Here is a 27,261-nt window from a genome sequence, read left to right on the forward strand (position 1 = left end):
CCTTGGTGACCCTCTTACCAGTCCTACATGAAAACGAAGGAGAACCGTCAGAAAGGATAGAATTAAGGGCGCGATAATCATGATGTAAAGGGCTATCAACAATAAACAAAGAATCAACGGAAACACCGTCATCATCAGAAAATGTATAACTGACACACCTCTTCTCTGTCATGGAGGGAGCCGAAGAATCCATGAAAGAACTGTTGGGAAGAAACCTCGAATCAAAGAAGATAACAAACGGTAAAGGTCGCAACAACATCAAGTGGAAAGCAATGGGAGGATCAAAGGATGATTCAAGCTCTCAAAGAATCAGAAAACGAAGAGGTATCAGAGCAGCAGTTGGAAGAAGAAACTAAGAAAAGAGAGTGCAAGTTTTTGGAAATAGTAAAAGTGAAAAACCAAGGGTTTAAGACGTGAATTTATGTCCCAACGATTGTAACCGGCGAATAAGGTAGACAGGTCATAAAGACGAGAGTAGTGGGGAACAACATGGCGTGAAATACGACATGGCAGCGGACGTGGAAGGCGAAGCAGTTTCTTCCCATCGTGTCGATCACACGAGTGAAAGAAGGGGCATAAATATATGTGTAAATAATCCACATATCCAGGTGGATCAATCCTAGGTAGTGAAGCATCTATAACAGATGAAGTGTGAAACACCAAATCATCTTATTTAATCTTGGAGCGAGAAAAGAGACACCAAGGGAATCCGTGAAGATAATACGTGTAAAGGTCGGAGGTGACTGAAGAGATAGCCATCGAGTACAAGAGCAATAAATGCACTGACGAAGTAGTTGATAAGATAAGAAGAATCTGGTCAAAGTAAGACTCGGATAAACATATCAACGGCGACATCGGCAGCATTCATTAAGCAGATGACACCGGACAAGGGGACATCAGGAGAAGGTATTACTAGGCTCGTCCAGAATCTCGGACGAAACCTTACTTTTAACCCGAGAAGGATATCAAGAAAGATGTATCACAACTTACACTGTAACTTGGATGTATCATCACTTATGGCTATAAATAGAGAGCTATGTAGAGAGCTAAAGACTAAGTAATCAGTGAGGGAAGAGAGAACACCAAGAGCTTAAGAGTGAGAATTGTGAGTTTGTTAGTAAGATACATCCTTTGTAACCTTGAACCGAGTAATAAGATCATCCTTTTACCCCCGTGGACGTAGGTAATCATACTGAACCACGTATATCTTGTGTTCTTATGCATCTCTTGCTTGTTTACTTCATTAGGTGTGTGTATGTGTATCTTTGGATGTAGTTGTAGGATTTTCCACATCTACACTCGTATTAACCGTTGGATTATTAAAATCACCGAACTATACTCAAATCAAATATCAAGCGTTAATCACAATATCTCGAACTATAAAGTACCGGATTTTTTTAATGTATTCTGATTTAATCCAACAATACGATCGTCTTCATCCTCCACCAGCTCAATTTATCCTCCACCTGCTCAATTTATCGAATACCTATTCAATCTTATAAAATATAAACCTTTTTCTTAATCTGCTGATTATATATCACCATGATGAGTGATCTAAGAATTTGATTTAATTTAGTACCGTTAAAAATTGATTTCTATGATTTTTTTTTCTTATTTTGAAGAGGAGTTAAGCATCATAAATGTTTTTGATAGAGTTGTACCGAGGTAGAAAACAATAATTTGGGAAGGTTGATTTCACCGATTGAAGCTATGGTAGTTTTGTTGCGTCGAAGCAGCAAATATTAAAAATTTTGAGCAAATTAGATATTTTAACCGAGTTTAACTCGCTCACTTAATACCAATTTTGTAAACGTGGATGACAAATAGAGAATAATCTCTGCCAAGTAGTTTTGCCTCATGGAATTTGCGGTCAATTAGCTGTTAGCCAGCTCCAACAACGTACTATTACATTAGCGTGCCAGCCTACCCGCATATTTCATGAGGAACCAGCCAAGGGATCTAAAAAGAATAGAGGGCTGATTATGTCGCCAGGGGGGAAAGCTAGTTCTAGTTTCCATGTCAAATTCTGCAATATTGCGCCATCAGACACTCGAACCTGTGACCTCCTTGAAAGCATCAATCTTTGAGGAATGGGGATGACCAGCTGAGCTAGCTACCCATTGTATATATTGTGTTTTAATTTTTTAATCCTTGATATATATATATATATATATATATATTAAATTCATTTTAATTGTTTTTAAGAATCTTTTTTTTTAAATATCATGTCGTCTCTGAAAAATGTAAGAGAAAAATTTTAAAAATATTAAAAAAAGTAAAAAAAAATTAAAGCATTTATTTTCTTTAGGGAAAATAAATATGTTCATTTATTATTAATATTTTTATTATAAAATAATCTTTGTCCAACTAGATATGAAACTGTTACAACGCTTAGTTTGGCAACCTACCAACAAGCTGGGCACCAACCCCTTTTTGAATAACAATACCTAGCGTATGAAAATAAAACTACCAAAACCACTAATAGCATCGTTGCTAACTAAGCAATTCTTCATACGCTTGAAAAAACATATAGTATCTTCTCTGAGTTCCTCAAGAGTAGAAAAAGCAAGAACACCCAGACCATATCCATGAGAGACACATTTGTCCAAGTATTTAGTACGTTTTCGTGAAACAGCACTAGAGATAGCTTTTCGTGGAACAAAAGAGCGAGTACCTTCACCCGTGAAGGGGGAGACACCTGTAACGTCCATACACACACCTGTAACGTCCATACACATCTTGACCATTTACATTTTATGAAACTATTATCAAATGTAAAAAAAAAAAAATTGTTTAAGTTTTTATAGATATTTTCTTTAATTTTTAAAATATAATTATTCACAAAATTGATAATAATAAAAGACTATCATCCGGTAAGAAATTGGTCGGAAGCCTAGCAACAAATATTTATTAATCACTATTTAGATCATACAAAGATTTGGTTGGAATCCTAGCAATAAGCTAGACACAAACCCCTTTCTGAACAACAACATCTGGCATCATCATTAGCTATGTAATTTTTCAACCTTTTTAAAAAGCACACAGTGTCCTCACTAATTCCTCCTAAAATAGGAAATTACTTCAAGATAAAAATTATTTTTCTTAAAAAATAAAAACTGAAAATTAATTAATAGTACAAGGACAGTTTAACCATTACAAAAAAAAAAAATATGGATAAATGGTTCTTTCATTCTACTTCAAAATAGCCATTGTACTTGTCCCAAGCAGATTCAATCCAACCCCATAAATATTTACACAGCCACTGGACTCTGTGATAGCGCTTTGAACGAAAATAAACGGCTAGATACCCCCAACTTTTTACACCTTACGGCGTTGCTAAACACTGGTCCATGACTATTCAGGCGGAACAAGGGTGGCCCGTAAGAATTCATCAGTAGATGAGGGGTTTAGATTAGTGCGACGGACGAAAACAGTGGGATGATTCTGGCACTCGGCCCACGAGTTCTGACCCACTGGATCTTGGGTTAGAGTTTTTTTTTTTCCGGATCTAACAAATGGCAGATCAACGCGTACGAATTCACTGGTTGTAATCGGTGTAAGCATGGTGTAAGTAAATTGAGGACGATTTATTCCAAATCCTCCAGTCAAACAAAATCAGTTCTAGGGTTTATAAAACCAAAGCTTGAAGCATGTCTCTCTCATGGCAGATTCATTTTTCCACCTGAGAAAACAAAAATTGAGCTGAACCCACAAATTCTAAGGTAAAATTTAACACACCTGCATTGAAAAGTTTGCTTTTTGATTCTCATTTCGTTCTCATTTGTACGAATTGTTCTTGCTCTGTTTTTCCATTCCCTTGTCTGGATTTCAGTTTTGAGATGCATAAATCTATCCTGCATAAGGTTAGGGAGTACCCATTTCTGTGTTTACCCTATACAGCAGAAATTTTATTATTCATTTCTTGTGGTGAAATTTGTGATGATTAAGTTGGAGAATCTAAATAGATATCATTGGAGAAATCACAATGTTTATGAATGTAAATCTTAAATCTGTTACTTCTATTAGTACTGTGGAACCTCTAAAATACTTCAATTTGGTTAAGATTCAATGTAGACATTCTTGTATTTCAATGCCAATGTCGAAGGCAATAGCAATGTCAGACCGATCGTCCGCTTCTTGTATGGTTACTAGATTAGCTAGAGGTGTTCGAAGTGAAGCAGAAAATGTACTGTTTGATTATCTACATTATACTAGAAATTTACAATTTTCAGATGCAGAACATATAAGTAAAAACTCACCCACGTTTCTTAGAACGCTTTTATCAAAGGTTATTGATAGTGATGAAGAAATTAGTAGGTCACTGGCGAGGTTTCTTCGTTATAATCCTATTAATGAATTTGAACCGTTCTTTGAGAGTTTAGGCTTGGCAGCGTCAGAGGTTAACCCACTTCTTCCGCGTGAACTGATGTTTCTAAGTGATGATTATATACTGCTTCAGAATTATCATGTTCTTTGTAATTATGGAATTCCTCGTTCTAAGATTGGGAAGATATATAAGCAAGTGAGGGAGATATTTGGGTATGATCATGGGGTCTTGGCTGCGACATTTCGTGGTTATGAAGAGTTGGGACTGAGTAAACCTACTGTTATTGCGCTAGTTACCTGTTGTCCTACACTTTTGGTTGGTGGTGTTAATGGGGATTTTGTTCGGTTTCATACAATGTTGAATAGTTTGGGGATTGAAACAAATTGGGTTAAAGAGTATTTGTCTGATAAGAACACGTGTAGATGGAATAAAATGGTTGGTGTGACAAGGTTTCTTGAAGAAATGGGTTGTAGCAGGAAAGAAATGAGAATATTGATTGACAAGCATCCTAGGTTTCTATTTGAAGACTCTGGAAACAAGATTTATATATTGGTTGCGTTGTTGCTGAAGATCGGTATTTCAGCAGAAAACATATTGCTATTGTTTCTTCAACATCCTCAAATTTTAGTTGGGAATTATGCTAAAAATCTATGGGGTGCGCTGCATTTTCTGTCGGAGATTAAGATGGAAACTGAAGATATTGCTACAATTATCAGTAGTCATGCACATATATTGGGTTGTTCTTGTCTGAAGAAGAAACCTAGAACAGTTCTATCGAACTTAAAAGTAGACCCAGATAAGTTGTGTGAGATCATAAAGGAAGACCCTCCAATGTTGGTTACTTTGGCTGGAAAAAAGAAAACTTCTCCCAAGAAGGCATCGAATGATCTGGAGAAAACTACATTCTTGTTGAGTATTGGGTATGTTGAGAATTCAGATGAGTTGGTGAAAGCTCTGACGCGGTTTCGTGGTAGAGGGGATCAATTACAAGAGAGATTTGATTGCTTGGTAAATGCTGGACTAGACTTCCATGATGTCTGCAAGATGATCAAAGATGCTCCACAAGTGCTGAATCAGTCAAAGGATGTTATCGAGATGAAGATTAACCATCTGGTGAATGATTTATGTTACCCTGTGCAAGATCTGGTAGCATTTCCCAGATACTTGTGTTATGATATAGAGAGAATCAAACTTAGGTTCTCAATGTATGTATGGCTTAGAGAAAAAGGTGTGGTAGGAAAAATGACTTTAAGTACGATTCTTGTGAGCTCACATGCACGTGTTATAAAGTACTTAGTAAATCTTCACTCAGAAGGACCAGCTGTTTGGGAAAGATTAAAAAGAGAGTTGTCTTCAAATTAGGTACCAATTTTCTCCTTTCTATTTAATTCTTGTTTGTATACTTGGCAAAATTTTGTTACTTGTCACTAATTGATCTTGCTGAATGAAAATTGAGACCTTCAATCAGTTTTGCCGTCTTCATATCTGCACTATTTCTTGTACTAGATAATTAAGCTTCCCTCACCCAGTGCAGGGAAAGAGTCGAGCGTCTGACCTCTCGTATGAAAAAGCCAGTTCACCGCATGGTTACATGCTTTTTTATCTACACTGTTATTCTGTTAAGTGATGCATTTTTCAAAGGGTTTATTTAATTTTAGATAAAAAACGTTGGAGTGCTATCACATGTGAGGCTTCTATTTTCACATATTTACATTCAAGCAATAGTTGTGCATCGGTGCACCAATCCTTTTTAAGGTTCACAATTCCATATACTTCACTGATTGAGAATAATGAATAAGGTCTGCTTAAAAACTCATGTAGGTAACAGTAGATGGAGTCTGGTGACACAAAATGAACAATGAGTGAGTTACGAATTTAATTTCCTTCCTTTAACATGGATTCAAAAGATTAGATGCATCTCCGTTATGTCAAGGTTACAATTGTAAAAAGTAGGTTATCGAGTATAGTTAATAGTATAATAAACAGATATTGAATACTTTAAGGTCTCTGATTTGTAGTGTAATATCTTACATTTTGAGCGCATTAATGGCCAATAGCTTAAAATAGAAGAAAGTTAAATAGCGAAATTGTGGATTTTCTTGTGATCTTCCCATATAGAGGAAGATCTGTCTGGAGACAACTACTTTATAGAGTCGGAAAACTCGGTTATACAAGTAATTAACCCATTAAATGTGAAAATACAGCGTTAATAAGACCCTATAAAACTGCAAACTTTAGGGAGATGCTAATATGTAATTCCTTTCTGGCAAACCTAATATTCTTATAATTAGATAGAGAAAACCTTAGGGATATCTGAGTGACAACTCGGATTGTTGGCTGTTGAATCTAAGATGGCTAAGAGACAATTCTTTGAGTTTATTCTGAAGATTTTGAACTTATTGCTACTACTTTGTGGTCTTGCCTTGGTGGGTTTCGGAACATTTGATCTGGTAAAATGGATTTTAATTCATTCAGATAACATGAAGCACAACATCTTATCAGCATGGTACGTAGCTTCGGGTTTTCTAGTTTTATTTTGTTTCGTTTTTAAGGTAATTGTTTTTATTCTGTCGTGTGGAATCCATAATGGGGGTAGCTCAGGGTTCTTTCTCTTTTGTTCTGGTATTTGTAATCAGTATTCCAATCTGTAAAGTTGTTCCTGCTTTGCCTCTTGATGTGGTTTCTAATTCTTAGATACAGTAAATTCGAATGATGTTACAAATCATTTTTAATCTTCTAGAAAATTCTATTTTTACTGTATGTCTGCTATTTTGCAACCTTTTGCAGGTTTCTGATCTTTCTCATCGCATTTGGCACAATCCTCTTTGCCATCTCTTGTTCAGGATGTGTAGGAATTTCTGCCAAAAATCACTGTTGTTTATATCTTGTATCCTTCAGGCATAAAAGATTTTTTACTCGCTTTCAAGCTGACATTAATTGTTATTTTATTTTCCTTCCTAGTTTTCTGTAATTTTCTTAATTATGATAACTAGTACACTTTGTTAATGGCGATACTAATATTATCCGAGATTGGTCTTGGAGCTTTTGTAGCCTATGATCGCAGATGGAAAGAGGTGAAGACTACTTTTTTCATTGTTGATATCCTCATCCTGAATTTGCTAAACGTAAAACCTATTTTCATCGCTAACATTTTGTTTGACAGAGGATACCGAAGGATAAAACTGGGAAACTTAACTCAGGCTATGCTTTCATAGAATCATACTGGAAAATATTTAGATGGGTTGCTCTTGGAGCAGTCATTTTAGAGGTAAATGATTGCAAAATTGTAAAATGAAATCTCAGATTTTTCTTTGGTTAATTCCAAACTTATCGGGGTATCGCTTGTTGACTATACAGGTATTAGCTCTACTGTTATCTATCGTTGTGCAATTGTCCAGAACTCGGGCGTTTTACGATAGCAGTGACGAAGAGTTTGACAGGTATCAGCAGTTCCAAAGAATGGTTCCTCCAAGGCAGGTTTACCCTGCCAGCAGAACACCTTCACCAACTATTGGCAACAACCAGAAACAACCTGCAGTTCAATTGGGCAGGGCTGCAGTATGAAGTAGTACCAGCTTCATAGTCTGATTCACAAAAATTTAAATACATTAGTCTATCCATATATGATGTCATAAACCGATTATTCATCTTGTTTAAGAAAGCAAAATCATGATTCCTATTTCCATATTCACAGAAATCCTAGTAATTGCTCTTCATACAGACATAAAGAGGAATGTATCTGACAACAACTCACAAAATTAAATGAAAGATGCACATTTTTAAAGTTTGATTCATATATTCCCAGTCGCATCATAAGATTTTCTGACAGACTGTTTCGATCTATAATACACTAGGAAAATTAATCTTGATGAATGATAGTTGAATCTTTAGTGTACAACAATACAGAATGTTCTTTCTATTGAGTAATATGTTACACCATTAGCAGCCCCGAGTTGAAGAGAAGAGAACTCCAATAGTACATGAGAAAATTACTGCTTATGGTCTCATATGATTAGAAAGGAACATGATGAAATGGAGGTCAAGCCAAAACGTGGCTATGATATTAGGATACAGAAGATGCAAAAAAGAGGTGTGCTCTCTAAAGTGGCAGACAGAACTGAGCCATCCAGGCTTGATTCAGAAATCTATGCCGCCGAGCTTCAACTCTAGTTTGCATTACTATAATACCCTTCTGATTCAGGGTAAACTAGTAAACATAAGATACAGGAAAGAGACTGTTGTTTGTATGCCATCAAATTGGCTCCTCCAACTAAAGCCTGCGAAAAACAGGATAAGCAATAAGGTATTGCCTGAAAGTTTGAAAATGATCAGATCAAAATTTTCTGTCATGTCAGTTGAGAGACAGAATTCATTCTACAACAGTCAATGAATAAGAAACTAAGAACATGAGAAGAAAACATGAAACTTACGTTTTGAACAATGATATCGCAATGTTACAGAACAAATTCCCATTCTACTTTTGACAGGTCAAGCATTTTGAGGTCACCGTCTTCAAACATAATCTGCCACAGAGGAAATAGGTTTAGGTTGTCAGAAGTTATATATCATAGTTAGTGCCTATGACTGAAAGATACATGTTGCCCGTCTAAAGATTCAGTATTTACAAAATGAAAATCTCTTACTGTGTGTTTTCTTGAGTTGTTGTCAAACCGTTTTATAATACCAAATGTAGACACAGGTTGCCTGTTGACAGGTTCAGTATTAGTGCACTTTATACACAGTTTCATTCTGAACTAAAACAAACCTCTCCCTGTCAGTATTAGTGCATATTAGAAATTATAAAACAAACCTCTCCCTGTCAGTGCGAAAAACTCGTATAATTTCTCCAATGCAATTATGACAAAAAATTTCTCCATTGGATTGCGAGCTCCCTGAGTTGTAAAAGCAAGTTATTATCATACGAAGGGACTATACGAATAGCCATTCAAGAAAGCAAGAACAATTACTGTACGAACTACGAGTGTTTCATAATGGGCATGATATCATCTAATTCAACTATTCAAGTAATATAACTTGCATAACTTGATGAAAGGTAAAACTGCATACCTATGTGGAGATCTCCATTTGTGTAACCCTTTACAGAAAACAAAATAAACACCAATTGTGAGTGTTGTTTTCAGCAAATGAAAGGATCATTTGTAGATATATCAGAAACCAAGGTATGATAACTTATTTGGAATGTGTTATATAAAACAGCCGTAAACGTTCAACAATATAGACAGAGGTTCTCATGCAGTCATGCTCCACCAAAGACAAACAAAGTTAGCCAACACAATTACAGATGCATGTCTTGCCTTATAACGAAAAGCTCCCTCCAGCTCGCCGTTCAGCTTCATAGGTTTTGCCCCTAGTTTTTGCCTGCAGTCTGAAGCACCACAATGACAATCCTGATCTGCACCAAATTGAACAAACCTGCTGGATATATTAGACTTCATAATCTAAGAAATTAAATATTCCGAAGCTCTAATGGGAACTATCTCATGAATGATTTTTACCATCCCAAGCAATAACAGATAGACATCTGCAACATAAAACATTCGAAGAAAAAGTTCAGCGTAAGTTGACATACTGATAGTCATAGGTTAGATGTTCGCCCTTTTTAATGTCACGCTTCGCAAAAATGCCAATTCTAGTTTCGCCACTATCTCTCCTGAAAAGAGAAATGGAAATAAGTGTTCTGTCATACGAGAGTATAAAACCTCATATGGCAGGCAGAGTAAGGAAAAGTTAAGAACCATTTTTGCATCTCAGTATTAGGCCGGCAACTATGATTTATAAATCTTGATTTGTTTCCCTTGTATGTGGCATCAATCACCATATCTCGATTAATCTCACATAAGTAGAAGTTGGTTTCTCCACTGTGCTTCATTTTCCAAAGTCTTTCCTCACATGTTTTATCATCAATAACTGAGTTGAGTTCAAAAAATAAAAAAATGTGTAAATTGAAGTATATTTGAAAACAATAATGAATTGTAAAGCATTTACAAAAGTTACCTTCTCCGACATATTCTATTACAAATTCTTTTCGCTTAATATCTTCTTCCGCCACTAATCCCGATCCACACTTCTCTGTCTACGAAAAGAATACCATTACATCACCTAAACAAAACTCATATGCACTACATGAAACTCAAAATACCCGTGATTGTGTAATTAATTAGTTTGTCGTAGTCTTCGGGTAAACGAACAAGGTTGAAAAATTTGTAAGATGGCATACCTTCACTAGTTTCATCTTTTTAACAGGCCGCAGATGAAATGGTTTATTGAGACAAGAATCACCACAGTCACAATTTGACGAACAAGTAGACAATAACATCCTACATAGGAAAAATACATTTAATTCAACACTTTCATGAAGTTAAATGGAGTACTTGAGATCTAGATAATTCTTACCCGCATTGGCAATCTCTGCCACACACAGTAGATTGACTTGAAGCTTTGCAGGAACAAAATATCCCATCATCTTCAATACGTCCTTTCATCTTTTTACTAAGATATACATCTTTAGTTGGTCAAGATCAACAAATTTTAAAAGATAGAAAGACATCACTACTATCTGCTAATCCCAGCACAAAATACAGTATGCTATTTGAAGAAAAGGTAAAACCCGTAAAAAGGAAGATAAAAAAGACCTTTTCTTAAACAAATAAAACAAGCAAAAAGACGTATAGATTAGCATATGTAGTTTGATCTCTTAATACTGATATTGTCTTTGTCCTTCACAAAATAATTTCCACCAAGAAGTTCATTCAGCGCATATTAATTTATTCAACTACTATATGGATACTGCGTCTTATGAAGGTGTGGGTATTAGGATTCTGATTCTTCACCCAGTCTGGTAGTTCAAATTCGACTGGACTTCCAATTTCTTCAGTAAGCTGGTCAAATATGTGCCCAAAATTGTGGTGCTCAAAACTCTGTTTCAAAATTAAGATTTAAGAATAAATAAAGAGCTAAGAAATTCACAGAAGAACCCAGTGCTTCAAATTAGTATACTGACCTTTGTCATAGCAGGCATGTTGCAATCAGAACAAGCGTACTCAAGCACAGTCCACGAGAATGATCTATTGAGATGTCTAGCAACATTTACCTAAACAGACCAAAAGGCCAATCCACCGGCAGTTAGTTTCACATACTGCAAAATGCAAACTACAGGGATGAGAAACTAATATCAACCTTTCACTCACTGTATCATATAAACACACCCATTGCTATTCACTACAGTTTATCACAAGTGTCCTACTAAATACGAGGTGTGCATATGCGTGCGGACAAAGAACCATAAGTTACAAATTATACATGTAATATGATGAACTCAGAGCTGCGACTACCACATGAACTCAGAGCTGCGACTACCACTTATTATCTGCCTCCCGAGATTGATAATAAGAGTGGACACATTCAAAAAGAGATTGAGTTTTAACTAAGCATAACTAGTTCACCGACAAGTCGTACATCTGATACAAACTTCACCAAAGGATTTTGGAATCAAAGCTATCCCAATCCCAAAACCCTGAACACCAAAGCTATCCCAATCAATGAATTACAGAACAACATCAAAGCTATCCCGATCCCAAAACCCTTTGCCCCTGTATTGCACATAAATCATTAATACACTCTTCTCTAATCTTCACTATTTCTAGGGTTCTTACTGGTTTGAACATTCATTCAAGCATTTTATCTACAGAACATCTTAATAACTACTTCCTCATTGCAAACAGAAACATTACTTTCAACATGAATTATCAACTAATTTGAATAAAAAGAATAGTATGGATTCAACACAACGACATAAAACCCTAATTTCATCTTCATCAACAGAATGATTAACACATAAACAAGAAAACCACAAAACGAATAAAAAAAAGAACTTTACCTGCGAAATAAACTCCAAGAACCAGAAGATTGTAACTTGTTTGTAACAAGAAACTTCTTCTTCTTTGAATTGAAACGAAAGACACCAGATTTAAACTGAAGCAGAACTGACGAACTGTAAATCGGTCGAGATCTCTCTGTATAAGTACTGAAAACTTAATATGAATCAAAGGGTTATCGTGATTTTTGAATTTAACTATGGGTTTGATTTTGATTTTGATTCTGGCTACGATTTCTACGGATTTGAGATCTCGGTTTCTTTCTTTCTTTCTTTCATCTTCTTCTACTTCACTGTTGTGTGGTTAAGAGAGAGGGGAAATTATGAAAATTTAAAGAAGTGTTTGGATCGGGATGTAATTTTACTGTTGATTTAATAAATCTATTATCTCTTACCAAACAGACCTTACATGGAGGTTAAAACTTAGGAAAAGTAAAAAAAGAAAATGGTAAGTGATACCCTTATTTATGGTAAAACATTTTCTTTCATTAAGGTGTTTGGAATTTGGATACCAACCCTAGAAATAGAAGTCCAAAAAAATCTTGCTTCCCAAAGGACCGACATGTAGCCTTTTCTCTTCCTAATATAGTCTTTATTGCATATTTGGATACCCGCGGCGGAAGTTCTTCTATTTCTCCTAAAGTGAAAATCAGAAGCAGCTTAAGCTTTTAAAAATCGTTTGAAATTGGATATCCAAATTGACTTCTTGCTTTTGACTTCTAAAAATTAAAAAATAACTTATGAGTGCAAATATGGAAATACCCTTTTTTTTTTTGTTCTGTATATATTCAGACGTGACCTTCTGTCAAGACTCCAAAAAAAAAAAAAAAAAAAAAACACAGCAGATTTTCACACACCGCTACCCTCTTCCTGAGGTCTAAACTGTTAGAAACCCTAGCTGTACAAAAGAAGAATCAGAAGGCAATAATAATCACTTACATCCAGAATGCTGGAGAAATTGAATTCAGATGTGGCACAAGAAATAATTACACGATTACCTATCAAATCCGTCTTGCAGGGTAGAAAAGTATGCAAAATCTGGCGAAGTCTCTTGAAGAAACCCAAGACAGGTATGCTTTTCTCACATAGGGCTCACAGGGTTAAATATCCCGGCAAGTTTGATTTCAAATTTTACTACTACAGAGAAGAATCTTCTGAATTGGTAAATTCGAAGTTTACCAAAGAAAACCAATTTTTATTCGAGATAGATAAAAATAAGATAGACGGTTCAGGTTCTGGCATTTTTGTTGGTACTTGCAATGGTTTGATATGTTACAGAACCGAAAAGTATTCGTGTGACACCGACCAGACCGAAGGGGATATATTCGTTTACAATCCCATCACTGGCCAACATATCTATACTTACGAACATATCTATATTCCCATGACGAGTGGATTTTGTGAGTGTGCTGGATTCGGCTATTGTCCTTCCACCGACGTATACAAGATTGTTAAGATTTGTTCCATCGAAAATTCCAAGCAACGCGTCCAAGTTTACACTCTTGGTGATGGCAGCGGGTGGAGAGACAAACAAGAAATTAACTATAAAGTGCGGGAACCGGGTGTTTATGCTAATGGGGCTCTTTATTGGTTTACATGTACAAGATCTAACTGTGATATCGTAGCCTTTGATGTTGAAAATGAAACATTTCAATCAATCCCATTACCTTGTCATATTCCGCCAAGATCCTATGTGCATGTTGATCTCGGGTCGGTTGGAGGGAATCTATATCTGTTTTTTCCTTACGAAAAGCAAGGTAAACGACTGATGGATATATGGGTATTAAGGAAGAAAAATATGAAAAATTGTCGACGTAGTATAGAAGACGGTACCTACTCTAACTCTTTTATTTGGATTAGAGTATTCAGAGGAAAACGGAACTCAGAATTAAACTCAAAGTGTCGACCAATATCCCTAACAGAGAGTGAAATTCTACTATGGAGAAATGGCGTTCTCTCTTGTTATGACATTAAAGGTACAACTTCAACGAAACTATAGTGTGCTCAAGTTGCACCAAGGGATTTGAAAGCAGCTCCTCGTATGCATAGCCTTGTTCCGTTGAAAGATCTCGGGGAACAGCTTGTTGACATCTACACTGTAATATGAGTGCTAGAGCATATAGAGAAGTCAACAATATTACAAATATTATTCAGTTAAGTTGAGTTATTCCCATCTGCCTAGGTCTTTTTCATGTTTCAGGTCTCCTCCTTCAATTATTATTATAAGAAAAAAAATCATGTAGAAACACTTCTAAAAGGGTGATTGTCAGACTCGAAATATGAAAATATATATGATAATGACGTCTCATCTCACAGTATTTTTTCGAAGGTTACGGCACTTCACTTGGAAAACCATACCACGGCAAAATCTCTCAAAAATCATCAAGAAGATTGTTCAGATTGAAAATGAACAACAAAGTTGGCAGTGAACAACAAAGTTTGTTGCAACTTCCTGATCAAGTTCTGAGAACACGGGCACTTCTGCAATTCTGTGAGAGTTTTATAATCTGTTCATGTAGCATCCTATTGTATAGGTAGGAATCTTATTCTAATGTCTCTTCTTCTTTCTTCCCATCTAGGGTCTAACTAGGGGGAGGGCCAAAAGGTTGATCATTTCTTTCAACCTATGCTCTGCTCTGCTTGCTTCATGATGTTCCTTTCTGATGTAGTTTTGTTTTCAATCGTTTGTGCTCCATACCTTTATTTCCTATTGCTTTCCTATTTTATGTTTTACAAAACCGTCATAGATGGTAGTCGTAACTAGTATCTTGATTTAATTTCAACGACTACTGTTTACTCAAGGTTCTCTGGAGAGATCCCGACTTTTATAACTGTCAACTCCCTTGCTTACAATAGGTAGCTTGTGCGAGATAGCATACTTATTCACCATTTCTCCAAATATACAGACGTTTATCCTTAAAAGAAACAAGGTAAAAATACTCAACTATGCTCTTTGTATTTAATCTGTTCATCACTTATTGTTTTGTCACTCTAATATATCCAGGCTAAATTGGGGCCTATAAATTACTTCAACCAACCTAAAGAGATGGATATGGGATGTCTAAAGGATGGTAAAAGTACTAAATTAACCTTGAAAGAAACATTAATTATTCTAATACAAATACAAAATCATAATCATTTAATTAGCAAATACACAAATCATTAATCAAAACTCATTATTTTTTTCAATTTCCATCAAAATCAAAACTAAAACCTAATCAATCAAACAATTGAAATCTAATTTCTTTTTGAGTTTTTTTTTCAAAACCCAAAAACAAACAATTCAAGTGATTGAGTTAAATCTCTTTAATCCGTTCCTTCTAAATGGTACTCTACAATGATTTACCTCTAAATCTTTGAAATTCACTCCTCAAATTTTCTGAAAATCCACCCAGAATCGGTTTATGTGTGCACCATATTAGTCTGATTGTGGTTGATGTTACAAGCAATCAGTTTTTATTGTGCACCTGCATAACTCGATTCTGGGTGAACATCAACGACAATCGGTTTACGTTAATGCACACATCAACCGATTCTGGGTTCAAATTCAGATTTGTAGAGAAATCAAGATTCGGATTATTAGTGCATATGTATAATCCGATTGTGACTGTTAAGGGCTATTTTTTGAAATTGAAATTATAGTCATTGGTACTTTGTGTATATTAAGAGGATAGCCTATTCTCTATCATACACTACTTAGAAGATGTCAAGTCCATCATCATCAACTACCAATTTAATCGAACACATACTTAGAAGACGCAAGCGAACAACCAAATCAATTGCGGCAATGGAAGAAGAGATACCCCAAAGAATCGCACAAACAACTACAAACGCGACTTCGTCTTCATCGCCTAACAAATATATTAATGTAATGGATGAAGTGTTAAGCAAACAAATAACTACAAAAGAAACCATATCATCGTCATCGGCTGCGACAAAATATGAAGATAAACTCAAGGCAAAGAACCGTCGTCCGGAACAATTCCAACTAAGGGAAAGAATGAAGGATGTTGAGGAAGAGACCGAATGGGTTAAAAATTATTACATAGTCAAGGATCTTCTCAAAGAACATCAACATGAGAGTATATTTTGGATCCAAGTTGGTTGGGTCCTTTCGTTAAACAGACGAGCAAGAAACCATGCTATAATTATGAACCAGTTTGTTAAATAACAATTCATGTTAGGAAATTATGCCTCAAGTACAACGAGATTCTCCCTAGACACGGAGGAGACAGGTTCGCGGCATAGGATGAATATACCGCTTGGAGAGGAGAGCGGTTTTCTCATTTCGTAGCGGCTTTGATAGTTGAAGCTCACACTAAGAACTAGAACCGCGCTAGTTTCAATTTTAAGAGTTTATGAAAAGTGGAAATGGTCTACAATCGGATAATGTTAGACCATATATGACCTGATTGTGGAGTTAAAAATTGTTTTTTTTTTTTTTTTATCTTTTTCTTCCAATAATCGGATTACATTATCGTCCATAAAGACCGATTCTGAAAGAATCTCGGATCATGTTAGACCATATGTAATCCGATTATTTAGTTAAAAATTGGGTGTTCTTATGTAACTTTTTCTTCCCAGAATCCGATTACATGATCGTCCCTAAAGACCGATTCTGAAAGAATCCCAGAAAAGTTTTGTTCAGAATCGGTTTATAATAGTTCCTTAGTAAAACGATTCTTGTTTGAAGTGATAATCGGTTTATAACAGTTGTAGTATAAACCGATTCTGAAAAAGCTGCAGCTACCTCCAGAATCGGACTTTAAAAACGTATTAGAAGACCCATTATGTTAAAAATTTCATGAGTCCAACGTACCCAAAAAAGACAAATCACTTTCATTTATTAAGCTTGGTTCAGTTCGAAACATACAATATAAGCGACAAAATATAAACATCCGATAGTTAAAGTTCTTAACAAAAGGAGAATACTCATTCCAACACTTGGAGACCCTTCATTTGATCCGTCTCGACTAACTCTTCCCAACGCTTCATGTTGGGCTCGTATTTGTCAAGCCATTTCTTGGTGAGCTCTGAGTCATAATATAACCTACACAGCGGTGGTAATGGACAATCTTCACATAGCCTGAGACCGATATAATGTATGTTGTTAGGGTTGAATAAAACAATTCTCCGATCCTTAAGCGATTCATCCCAAATGGTGTACTCGGGGGCGTATTTAAAATATGTCCCTGATCAAATAAATGAACAACACAACTCCACGTTTCCGCCAGAAGATGACCACATAGAGGCATGCTCATCCAATATTGTTGGGTAATTGGTCCATTCTCCTTATGCCCTTGTAGACTAGCAACCATTTCATCAAATCTGACTTCTTTATCCTTCATTCATCATTGGAATGTAAAAATCCTTTGTCTTCTTGTAGGCGCAAGGCCATTGTCTTTCTAAAATATTGGCATTGAGTTAGGTTCTCATCGTCCGCCAAACTTATATGGCTTATTTGATCCGACGCAACGTGATAACCACAATTCCCATTTTGCATCAACATCGTCGGTTGAAAATACATGGGACTTAATGAATTCAGGAAGTTTCGAATAATCCTCCTCGAATATGGTCTAACATGTTCCATGGGGTCAACCTCATTCATCCCTGGGCGTGCTTCCATCACCAAGAGCGGACCTTAAAGTCACCATAGAACCCATTTGTCTTGCTTGTCCATTCCATGCACGTATCCTTGATACTCGTGTTGTACTCGCTTGACTCTCTTGAGAAGGAACGATTAGATCGTTTGGCTCATCGTTTATTGTTGGAGCTTGACTTTCTTGAGAAGGATCGATTGGATCCTCATGTTGCGAATGAGCGATTGAATCATTTGAAAGGACCATATGTGCGCTACTTGTCCCGCTTTCTCCCTTCTTTGGTTGACCCCTTTTCCTCTTAGCCAGTGCCTCTTCACACTCAATTTGTGAAGGAACGTTTGGAACATTTGTCTTGGCTTGTGCGCTACTTGTCCTTCTTTTCCCCTTTTTTGATCGACCCCTTTTATTTTGAACCTGCGCCTTTTCATATTTAGCATCTTCATACTCATGTTGAGAAAAGTTTCTTTTATGACTCAATAACGGGTTTTTTTCCGGTACTCATTGCAACCTTAAACTCTTTTCTTTCTTCCTTCCAATCCATGTTGGTAGGTGGTCTACCCGTCGGCTGTAGCACCGTTGGTTCTCATACCGGTACCATATGGGGGTTAACGGCTAGTTTTAAGTCGTACATCAAAACTTGTCGTGCCAAGCCATCCTTTTTTGCGAATTTCTCGATGATTTATCTTTTAATATCCATGTCCACAAAGGATTCAAGTGGTTCTTCGGTTGGGGGTGGTTAGAAAGTTAGTTGCTTCCAAAACGGATCAATGACTTCAAAAGGAATTCCTTGTTGGTATACTTCAATCATGTGACGACACGGAAATCCCAGGGACGTCATCATCATACATGAATATACAATTCTCCTTCTCCCTATCTCGTTTTCCACATAATATTTGTAATCCTTCATCATAGAAGTGATTTCCCAATGAGACACCCTATAGTTTAAACTTCCAATTAACCAATAGTAATCCTTGTAGCTTATGATAATTTTCATCCTATTATCTTCCATTTGCGCGGTTATCTTGACGATATCAGACTTGGTGTATTCATGGATGGCTTGTTGTACCGTAACCACGCTGTTTTGGCACCCTCGGAACAAGCTCTTCCAACTTCCATGAGATCCTTCGACGATACTTGTTGCATCATTCTTGTAATGCATGTGTTGGTAGGTGTAAGCATATACAAATTTTTGCTTGTACGGATCCAACAATCCCTTCAAGAAATAAACCACACATTTCTCGTAATCCTTCTTCCATAGCCCAATAAAACTCTCCAAATAAGATTCGAACTCGGCCATGGATATTGAGTGTACCATTAAATCCCAATGATGTTGAAAATCCTTCCATAGTAACCCATTCGCTTCATACTCTGATTTGCTTTTCTTCTTGTCCTCTTCTCGTTGTTCCGGAGTTAGTTTTTGAAGACGCTCATCTTCCACCTTTTCACGAGCGATACCTTTTTGTGGATTGTGGCTTTTGGATATGACGCCTACAATTACTTCTAATATTGCATTGTATGTTCCATGTGCAAAAAAATGCTTAGCGTCCGGAAAAACCACTCGTATGAAATTCATTAGTGCTTCGTCCTTATCCGTTACTATGATCCTCATAGTTTGATCACCACGGTATATCTCCTTCAAGGTCTCTAGCATCCAAGTAAAAATCACATCATTCTCCTTATCCATAAACCCCTATGCTACCGTGAAAGTTTGCTTGTCGGAAGCATGGCAAGCTATATGTTTAACAATGGCATGTTGTACTTGTTGGTCTTGTACGTAGAATCAGTTAACAAAATTTGATAGAAGCATTGGGCCAACTTGATCATCTCCGGATGCGCCAAGAAAATACGAGTCACTTTGCCTTCCAATACCTGCTTCCTCATTGTGCCTTGTTGATCGGATAACCACTTAGATTGTTCCATAACCGCTCTACCGTCCCATGCCCTCTTCCTTAAGGCTTCTCTTGCCGTGTAAATTTTCCTCAAAGTGGACAAGTTATCCTTATCATCCGCCATAATCTTCCTAAGGATGTCACTTAATTTACACGATTTCATCGACCTTACCGTTTCCCATTGATGTAGTTTCAACCCACAAACGGCCGCGTGTCCAATAAAAAATTCCGGATCATCATGATTATGACAACCATTCATCACTTTATAGAGCTTGTATACCTTACCACTGGGTCCACTGGGTCAATTAACTATAATCTTAAATGGGCAATCATACTTCTTGGATTTAGTAATGTATTCTCTTGTCTTCATGTATGGTCTGTTCTTTGCCCAATGACTTTCTTGTGTTCCATCTCTCTCACAAACAAGTTCCAAACGGTCTTTACTTGAACAACGACCTAAAACTAATGCGCATTTGATCTCTATGCCCTTGTCTATAAACCATTTCTTTGCATCGTTTCTTTCTTTCCATTCCAAATCGGTGAAATAGTGGGCAGAGGTATCAGGACCCAGCAGAGATACGGCTTTGGGCTAATCTTCGTCGAACGCCGCAACAATCTACGACATATATCGATAAGTTGAGGATTTAGAATCGGTTTATGTGGCACAGTCGAGACAACTGATTGTAAGGAATCAGTTTATCCGAGCGATTATAAATTCCGATTAGGGACTATATGATTTCAAAGAAAAATTTGCATATTTAACAATCGGTTCACGTTGCATAACTGGTAATCCGATTTTGGTCATCTTTTTTCCTGTATCATTTCGTCTCCACAATCGGATTATATACATACGTAAATGAACCGACCGTGAACTTCGTGTATTTTACTTGAACATCGAAGTGAAGGAATCGGCAAATGTACATCACCATTAAAAACCGATTTTGGTTACGTACCCATCGCCCCAAAAATTTACTACAATCGGATTCTATGGTGATGAACAACAACCGATTATGATACTCGAATTGCGGATTTTACACAGAATCAGTTTATGTGGTGATATCGAATAAACCGATTCTGGGAATTTATTTTGAAATTTTTTCCCTTTGTCGGCGATCTAAACCTGCAAATATGATAAGCACGTAAGTGCTACCTTTTATACCCATATTTATATTAGCCGGGACTCGATATTTTGGCTAATGACATTATTTTAGTGCTTTTGCATAAAGTACATGCAAATCTGGTCATTCAAAGATAAATGACGAAGTTGCAGCTAAAGAGGCATTTGAGAAACAAAATACCTATGCCTCAGTTCATGGCACCAAAAGAGCACGAGTTAACTTGGCTTCCTGTTTAATTATGTCAATCCCATTAATGAACTCATGGTCAGAGAGGACAAGACAGCAAAGAACGTGGAGTCACACTTGGAAGTTGGAAAGGCACTAGCATACCGCCATGGAGGAAGAGCTATTTTTGATGCCACTTAATCTTCTATGTTGACACTAGCTAATAAATTAAGCAAAGATTTCTCTTTGTATTACCAAGCACGTGGAACCATAAGAAGCTAAAAAACGGTGGGACGTGGCAGCTATGGGTTAAAGCATCCAACAGAGTATTCTGTTCTTTGGAAAACAAAAGAAAATTTCATTTCTTATCATATCATATCAAGCAGATGCCGTTCCCTTTACTACAACTTACTTTATGCATCTGTTAGTGGAAGCTGAGATCATGGAGCCAGAGATGTGTGTCGACTGGAGGTGTTAAGTGTTGGTAGATGCTGCTGTCCAAGATTTCATGGGTTGAGAGAAGACTGTCGGCATTCGAGTGGATGAAGATGGCAGCAAAAACTCGTCTGTATGAGGCTGTGCGTTCGAGCGAAATGGGACTGTGGTTCATACTGCGAAGAAGATAACTGATGCCGTGGAAGGTGCTTTGGCTGAACTGACGTACCAAGGAATGATGTCCATTGGTTGTACTATTAACGGACTTCGGAGATGTACTGCATATTGCAGTCGCTGGTGTTGGTTAAGTGTTTGGGAAAATCTGCAGAAGTGAATGGAGATGAGAAGTGACGGAAGTTGGTGGCTGCTGGTGGTGTTCGGTGGTCAAATGGGTTCTGCTGTAAGTTCTTGGTATCTCGATTAATGACCGATTGGCAGAAACAACAGTTGAAGTTGGGAGCTGAAATTCAGTTCTTTGCTGGCATTCAAACAAATGAAAATGTCTGGGTTCGGTTGGTTATTGGAGGTGTTCTCTTTGTTGGCTGAGTTGAATTAGTTTTGGGAGCTGTTAACAGTGGAGGAAGGTGCTCAGAAGACGGTGGCTGTGATGGGTTTACTGACAGCGTTGGATTCAATTTGCTGGTATTGGTTATTCGAATTCGCGACATAGAGAGCTGGAAGTCGATGATGAGCATGGATCTGAAATAGTATAAGAACTGGTGCCATTGTCGAGTGTGAGAAGACTAATGGACTGGGCCTCGGTAGTCTTCTAGGGCTTAATAGCTCTGTTGGCAGCACCTATATTAGAGACGAACAGAAACAGAAGAAGGGAGGCCGACAGAGGCTAAAGTGCCGACGGAGGCTAGAGACGCAACTGGAGAATAGGGTTTGGCGTTTTGATTTGATTTCAATTTCTATTTGAATAGCTAGCGATTTTCTATAATATGTATATGGTTTTTGAGAAAGCCATATCTTGCTAGATATTTTGTAGTTAGGGTTCTACGTAGAAACCACTTCGAGCATAAGAACAATTTAATTTGAAATGAATATGTTTCGAAGGCTATTATGATTTGATACATTGATTCTATGATTTTGTTTATTAATAAATGGTGATATTAGTTGTTTCACCGGGTTCAAAACCTTATGCGCGTAATTGGTAGTTTTGCAATTATAATTGTCTCATTGTTTGATAATCCATATTTGGATTCGTTTCTTAGATGGGTTATGCTTAAGGATAGACAAATAATTTTTGTGAACTAAAATTAGTTTCGTATAATTTTCTCGCCAATACTTTTTGATGGTGCATGCTTGGATTTAATTTTTTGATGTGCTATGCTTCTCGTATACTAGCGATATTTGTGATTCTATGCATTTAATAGGTGATGTCAATAGAACAGTGAATAAATAAAATATTTTAGAATTGTCTCTTTTCAGTAATTGAATTGAAATAGTGGTGGATATCGTAAAACCCTGGTTACGTCTCTCTCATTACTTTTAATTATTTTTCTTGTTTTCTATATTCTTATAATTCCTTAATTCAAAAAATTCGAAAAACATCGTTGCTGGTTAGTTAATTAGGAATACTGATTATTGATATTTCCACCGCTCCTTGTGGGAACGACCCGTACTTGCCTCTGTCTACTAGTTAGACACCGTGCGATTGCGGTTATTATTATAAATAGGCAATCCCGAAATCCTATCAAAATACATGTTTGTGGATCATTACAACTCATACCTGTCTATTTGAAGCATTATCACCTTCTTCTTCCCGGAGATATTGTTCTTGTGCTTGAATAATATCCTCAAGCATTCTTTGGTTGTCTGCTCTTCTTCATTCAACAAATTATCCAATTCGATAGGATCGAAATCATGATTATCTGATGCACCCACTTCTTCATCACACTATTAGAGTCTTCATCGTCACTATAAAGTTTCATTTTTGCTAAGAAAAGCACAAACCCTAGTTTTTTCTTTTTTCCCTCTACTTCTTTTTTCCCTCCAAACCTTAAAAGAGGAAATGAATTTCTACTTTAATCCTAACACTATAATCAAACTCAAACACTAATTAATTTAACTGATATTAACTTAATTAATCATCACCAATGAATAAGGACATATTAGCCATTAACATAAATCGGAGGATAAGGGGTTTCTAGAGATTACTTCTTAGAGCCCCTTTTTGTTTTTTGGTCATAGGCCCCAATTAATCTCTATAGGGCCCAATTTAGCTAGGTAATATATCTTCGTTGGTTCTTTTTTGTTTGGATATAGTCGAATTCCGTGGACGTTGGAGATGATGCTGGCGATGGAGATGATTGGGAATTAAGATTTTCATTGCCAGGCATGCTGTCTCACCTCAACGTTGTTCGGATTTAAAATGCACAGGGATGCGATAAAGTAAAACCTCTGTACAAGAATATCCTAGGGACCACAAAAAATATTCTTATATGGGGGTTATTCTTATATGGAGGTCTGTCATGAATAGAACAATCTTTTTCATACATGTGCACTTGAGAAAATACGCCTATATGAATTAGAAACACAAAAATATATCTAGGTAAATATAAATTCAACTTTAACATCGTAAATTGACCAATGAGATTACACGAGTGAAAGGTGTTACCGAAGATTGACCAATGAAATTATATGAGTGAAAGATATTTGTACTAAATTGTGCACAGAAAAGTAAAGAATTCACTTTGAAGACAAATGATTTTGTAAAATAGTTACAAGAATCTCTTCGTCTTAAACTTTGATGCATGGCAAAACCTATAATATCTGTATTATAATGTCAATTATTCTTGTATGGAGGTAGGTTCCTTATGACGGGACCAGAAGAATTTATGACTTATTCCAATATGGAGTTTATTCTTAAATATAACTGGCCCAAATTGGGACCAAAATTTTTACTCTTGTATGAAAGTTATTCCTATATAGAGTATTCTTCCGGAGAGGTTTTACTGTATTGAAAAAAATCGAAAACCGAAAAGAAAACAGAAAAATGAGGGGAATATATATGTCAAAACCTCCTAAACAAAGAAAAATGAAAAAGAATACTGTAAAAATATCAATCTCATGCATGTGTAAAAAACAGTACTATTGTTTCTTAGTGACATCTACCATCATATAAACTCATTTGATGGTCATCTATAAGAATGACGAATCCTATGTCATAATAGGAGTTTCTGCTGGCGGAGGACAGACCTCCTAGGCTCCAACTTAGTCCAAAAAATTCAGCAACCAGCAGGTCAATATCTTTTTATACACGGCGTCGTGTACCCTGTTTCGATATGATCCAACCGTCTTCCGAACAACAAAGTCCAGTCCCAACAAGTCAACAACGGCATATAAACCAGGAGAGGATTAGAAAACCATAGCAGTGCCAATGAAAAATCAAAAGATAATAATAGGAACATCCAAACTGCAGCCGTAACGGTGGAGAAACAAAATTCAGATATGGTATTAGAAATAAGTTCTAGGTTACCTCTCAAATCCGTCTTGCAATGCAGAAAATTATGCAAAATCTGGCGTAATCTATTTGGAAAGCCTAAGACAGGTATGCTTTTCACACATGTGGCTAAAGACTGCGCTAAAAACATCGAATTCTACTACAGAGAACATGTTGTATGCTAGCTAGTTTATAGGACATGGTATTTTGTGTGAGAGTCTAAATTCTGTGGAACTCCAAAACCGTGTGTAATTGCTAAGATCGGTGGCTTTGGAAGAGTCGGTGAATAATTACTAACTTGTAGGAATTATTTTGGAGTCGGTTAATATCCTAGTTTGTAGGAAACTCAATACCTAGCTAACTAGTATAAATAGGGGTCCTTGGTAGTTTTTGGAGATATCTCGTAGAGTTCTTCTAAAGAGTGGGAAAGCTAGGGTTTTCGGTCTCTTTGTGAGCTTCTTGTTTTCGGGAAAGGGTGAGAGTTATGTGAGAAGCTAAGAGTTCTCTTTGTAATCACCTTTACGGTTAATTGAATAAATCGTGTTCTTGTCCGTGGTTTTTACACAGTTTGGGGTTTTCCACGTAAATCCTTGTCTTGTGTGATTTTATCGTTATTTCTTGGTTATTTGTTTTCTTTGTTTAATCTCAAAGATCGAAGCGTTGTGGTGAAAATAAATTGGTATATAGAGTTAGGTTTAGGGAGGAAAAAAAAGATGACGACAAAGGTTTCTGCGGGTTCCACGCGGTTCGATGTAGAGAAGTTCGATGGTTCTATTAACTTCGATTTATGGCAAATCAAAGTTAAAGATGTTTTGATACAATCGGGATTAGTCAAGGCGCTAAAAGGACAAGTTGAAAGAGGTGTCAAGCCTGAAGACTGGGAAGATGTTGATTTAAGAGCTGCAAGTCAAATACGACTATTATTAACAAAGAATGTTTTGGCTAATGTCTCAAAGATTACTACAACAAAGGATTTGTGGAGTAAACTTGAAAATTTGTATATGACAAACACTCGTTCGAATAGATTGTACTTGAAAGAGCAATTTCATACATTGAAGATGGCTGAAGGTACATCTATTTTTCATCTCAGTGTTTTGAATTTAACTGTTTCTGAACTGGAAGCGTTAGAAGTAACTGTTAATGATGAGGATAAGGCACTTCGTCTCATATTGTCACTTCCACCATCTTATAAACACATGGTAACATACTTAAAGAATGGAAAAGATTCTTTGAGTCTTTCCTAAGTTACAAGTGCTCTCTTCTCTGAAGAAAAGAAGATGAGGAGGAGTAGGGGCAATTCGTTGGAAGAGGATGTTTTATATCATGGCGAAAAGAAGAAACACGGTAAGAGTGTTTGCTGGAAGTGGAGAAAACCAGGACATATTACGCGTGATTGCAAGTGGAAAGGCAATGTGACTGGTCCGGCAAAAGGTCCCGAAGGTCATGCTACCATGTCAACGATGCTAGTTATGAAAGAGAATTCTCTCTTTTGGTTGCTGCTAATTTTAATCAAGAGTAAGGTTGGACTTTGGATAGCGGTACCACGACACATATGTGTGCACACCGGTCATATTTCGACAGGTATGTGTGGTGTAGTGGAAAAGTGTTTACTGGCGATGATTCGGAAATATCGGTTAGGGTAGTCTGTGATATTCACATTAGGATGTTTGATGGTAAATTTCGAACAATCCGTGGAGTTAAACACGTGACGGAGTTAAGGTGGAATCTAATAAGTCTTTCCCAATTAGATTCTGAGAGTTTTGCTTATTCCTGTTATGGTGGAGTAATTAAGGTTTATCAAGGGTATAATATGATCATGAAAGGAAGTCGTAGCAGCGGTTTGTATACTCTGAAGTAGTCAGGGGTAGGTGGAGCTAAGGATGTACCTGAGTCAACTTTTGGGAATGTTAAGTCCCATGGAAATTTGGTATTAGGTGGAGTTCCAAAGGCTCGTATGGTCAAGAAGTGGGTTCCAAATATTGGCATGTCCAAGGATAACTTGGACTTTGTTGGTCATCAAAATTGATGATTAACGGCCCGTAAGGGCAAGTAGAGAAGAATACGGTGGACGTCAGTTGTTTGAAGAAGCAAGAAGAATTTGAGTGAACTACAGTCGGTTTGATTCCTTGCAGAGGATACGTAGGCAGACTATGGCGCAATCGACGTTGGAAGACGAAGGAGATATCGTGTATTGATCGTTTCATACATGAATGAATAATCCGAGGTGGAGAATTGTTGGATCCTAGCTAGTTTATAGGACACGGTATTTTGTGTGAGAGTTCAAATTATGTGGAACTCCAAAACTGTGTGTAATTGCTAAGGTCGGTGGCTTTGGAAGAGTCGGTGAATAATTCCTAACTTGTAGGAATTATTTTGGAGTCGGCT

At 36.7% G+C, this 27,261-nt stretch overlaps 3 protein-coding genes across 6 annotated transcripts; 2 read left to right on the forward strand and 1 right to left on the reverse strand.

The window, feature by feature from the left end:
* Window positions 1–3,636: 3,636 nt before the first annotated feature.
* Window positions 3,637–8,110, forward strand: LOC113320444 (transcription termination factor MTEF18, mitochondrial-like). Of its 2 annotated transcripts, XR_003346101.1 has the most exons (5): window positions 3,637–5,689; window positions 7,115–7,214; window positions 7,321–7,401; window positions 7,491–7,595; window positions 7,685–8,110. XR_003346101.1 is itself a non-coding variant. In XM_026568359.1 (2 exons), exon 1 carries the CDS (start codon window positions 3,986–3,988, stop codon window positions 5,687–5,689), a length of 1,704 nt encoding a protein of 567 aa, XP_026424144.1. In that variant the 5' UTR covers window positions 3,637–3,985; the 3' UTR covers window positions 7,115–7,314. The 2 variants fall into 2 exon arrangements, 1 of the variants encoding a protein (XP_026424144.1); XM_026568359.1 differs by lacking the exons at window positions 7,321–7,401; window positions 7,491–7,595; window positions 7,685–8,110 and having other exon boundaries at window positions 7,115–7,314.
* Window positions 6,679–7,891, forward strand: LOC113273544 (tobamovirus multiplication protein 2A-like). Its single transcript, XM_026523230.1, has 5 exons — window positions 6,679–6,833; window positions 7,115–7,175; window positions 7,321–7,401; window positions 7,491–7,595; window positions 7,685–7,891. The coding sequence occupies exons 1-5, from the start codon at window positions 6,679–6,681 to the stop codon at window positions 7,889–7,891; spliced, it is 609 nt and encodes a 202-aa protein (XP_026379015.1).
* LOC113320454 (histone-lysine N-methyltransferase ASHH3-like) lies at window positions 8,088–12,541 on the reverse strand. Of its 3 annotated transcripts, none has more exons than XM_026568368.1 (14): window positions 12,225–12,541; window positions 11,349–11,438; window positions 11,136–11,265; window positions 10,742–10,850; window positions 10,566–10,665; window positions 10,343–10,421; window positions 10,084–10,255; window positions 9,918–9,998; window positions 9,643–9,760; window positions 9,395–9,422; window positions 9,138–9,219; window positions 8,971–9,031; window positions 8,758–8,850; window positions 8,088–8,604 (listed from the first exon to the last, which is right to left on the reverse strand). In XM_026568368.1, exons 2-13 carry the CDS (start codon window positions 11,364–11,366, stop codon window positions 8,782–8,784), a joined length of 1,047 nt encoding a protein of 348 aa, XP_026424153.1. In that variant the 5' UTR covers window positions 11,367–11,438; window positions 12,225–12,541; the 3' UTR covers window positions 8,088–8,604; window positions 8,758–8,781. The 3 variants fall into 3 exon arrangements, with proteins under 3 accessions (XP_026424153.1, XP_026424158.1, XP_026424164.1); XM_026568373.1 differs by having other exon boundaries at window positions 11,349–11,483; XM_026568379.1 differs by lacking the exon at window positions 12,225–12,541 and adding an exon at window positions 11,804–11,822.
* Between the last annotated feature and the right edge of the window lie 14,720 nt (window positions 12,542–27,261).

The sequence above is a fragment of the Papaver somniferum genome, chromosome 1 (assembly GCF_003573695.1).
Source record: "Papaver somniferum cultivar HN1 chromosome 1, ASM357369v1, whole genome shotgun sequence".
Lineage (NCBI taxonomy): Eukaryota > Viridiplantae > Streptophyta > Magnoliopsida > Ranunculales > Papaveraceae > Papaver > Papaver somniferum.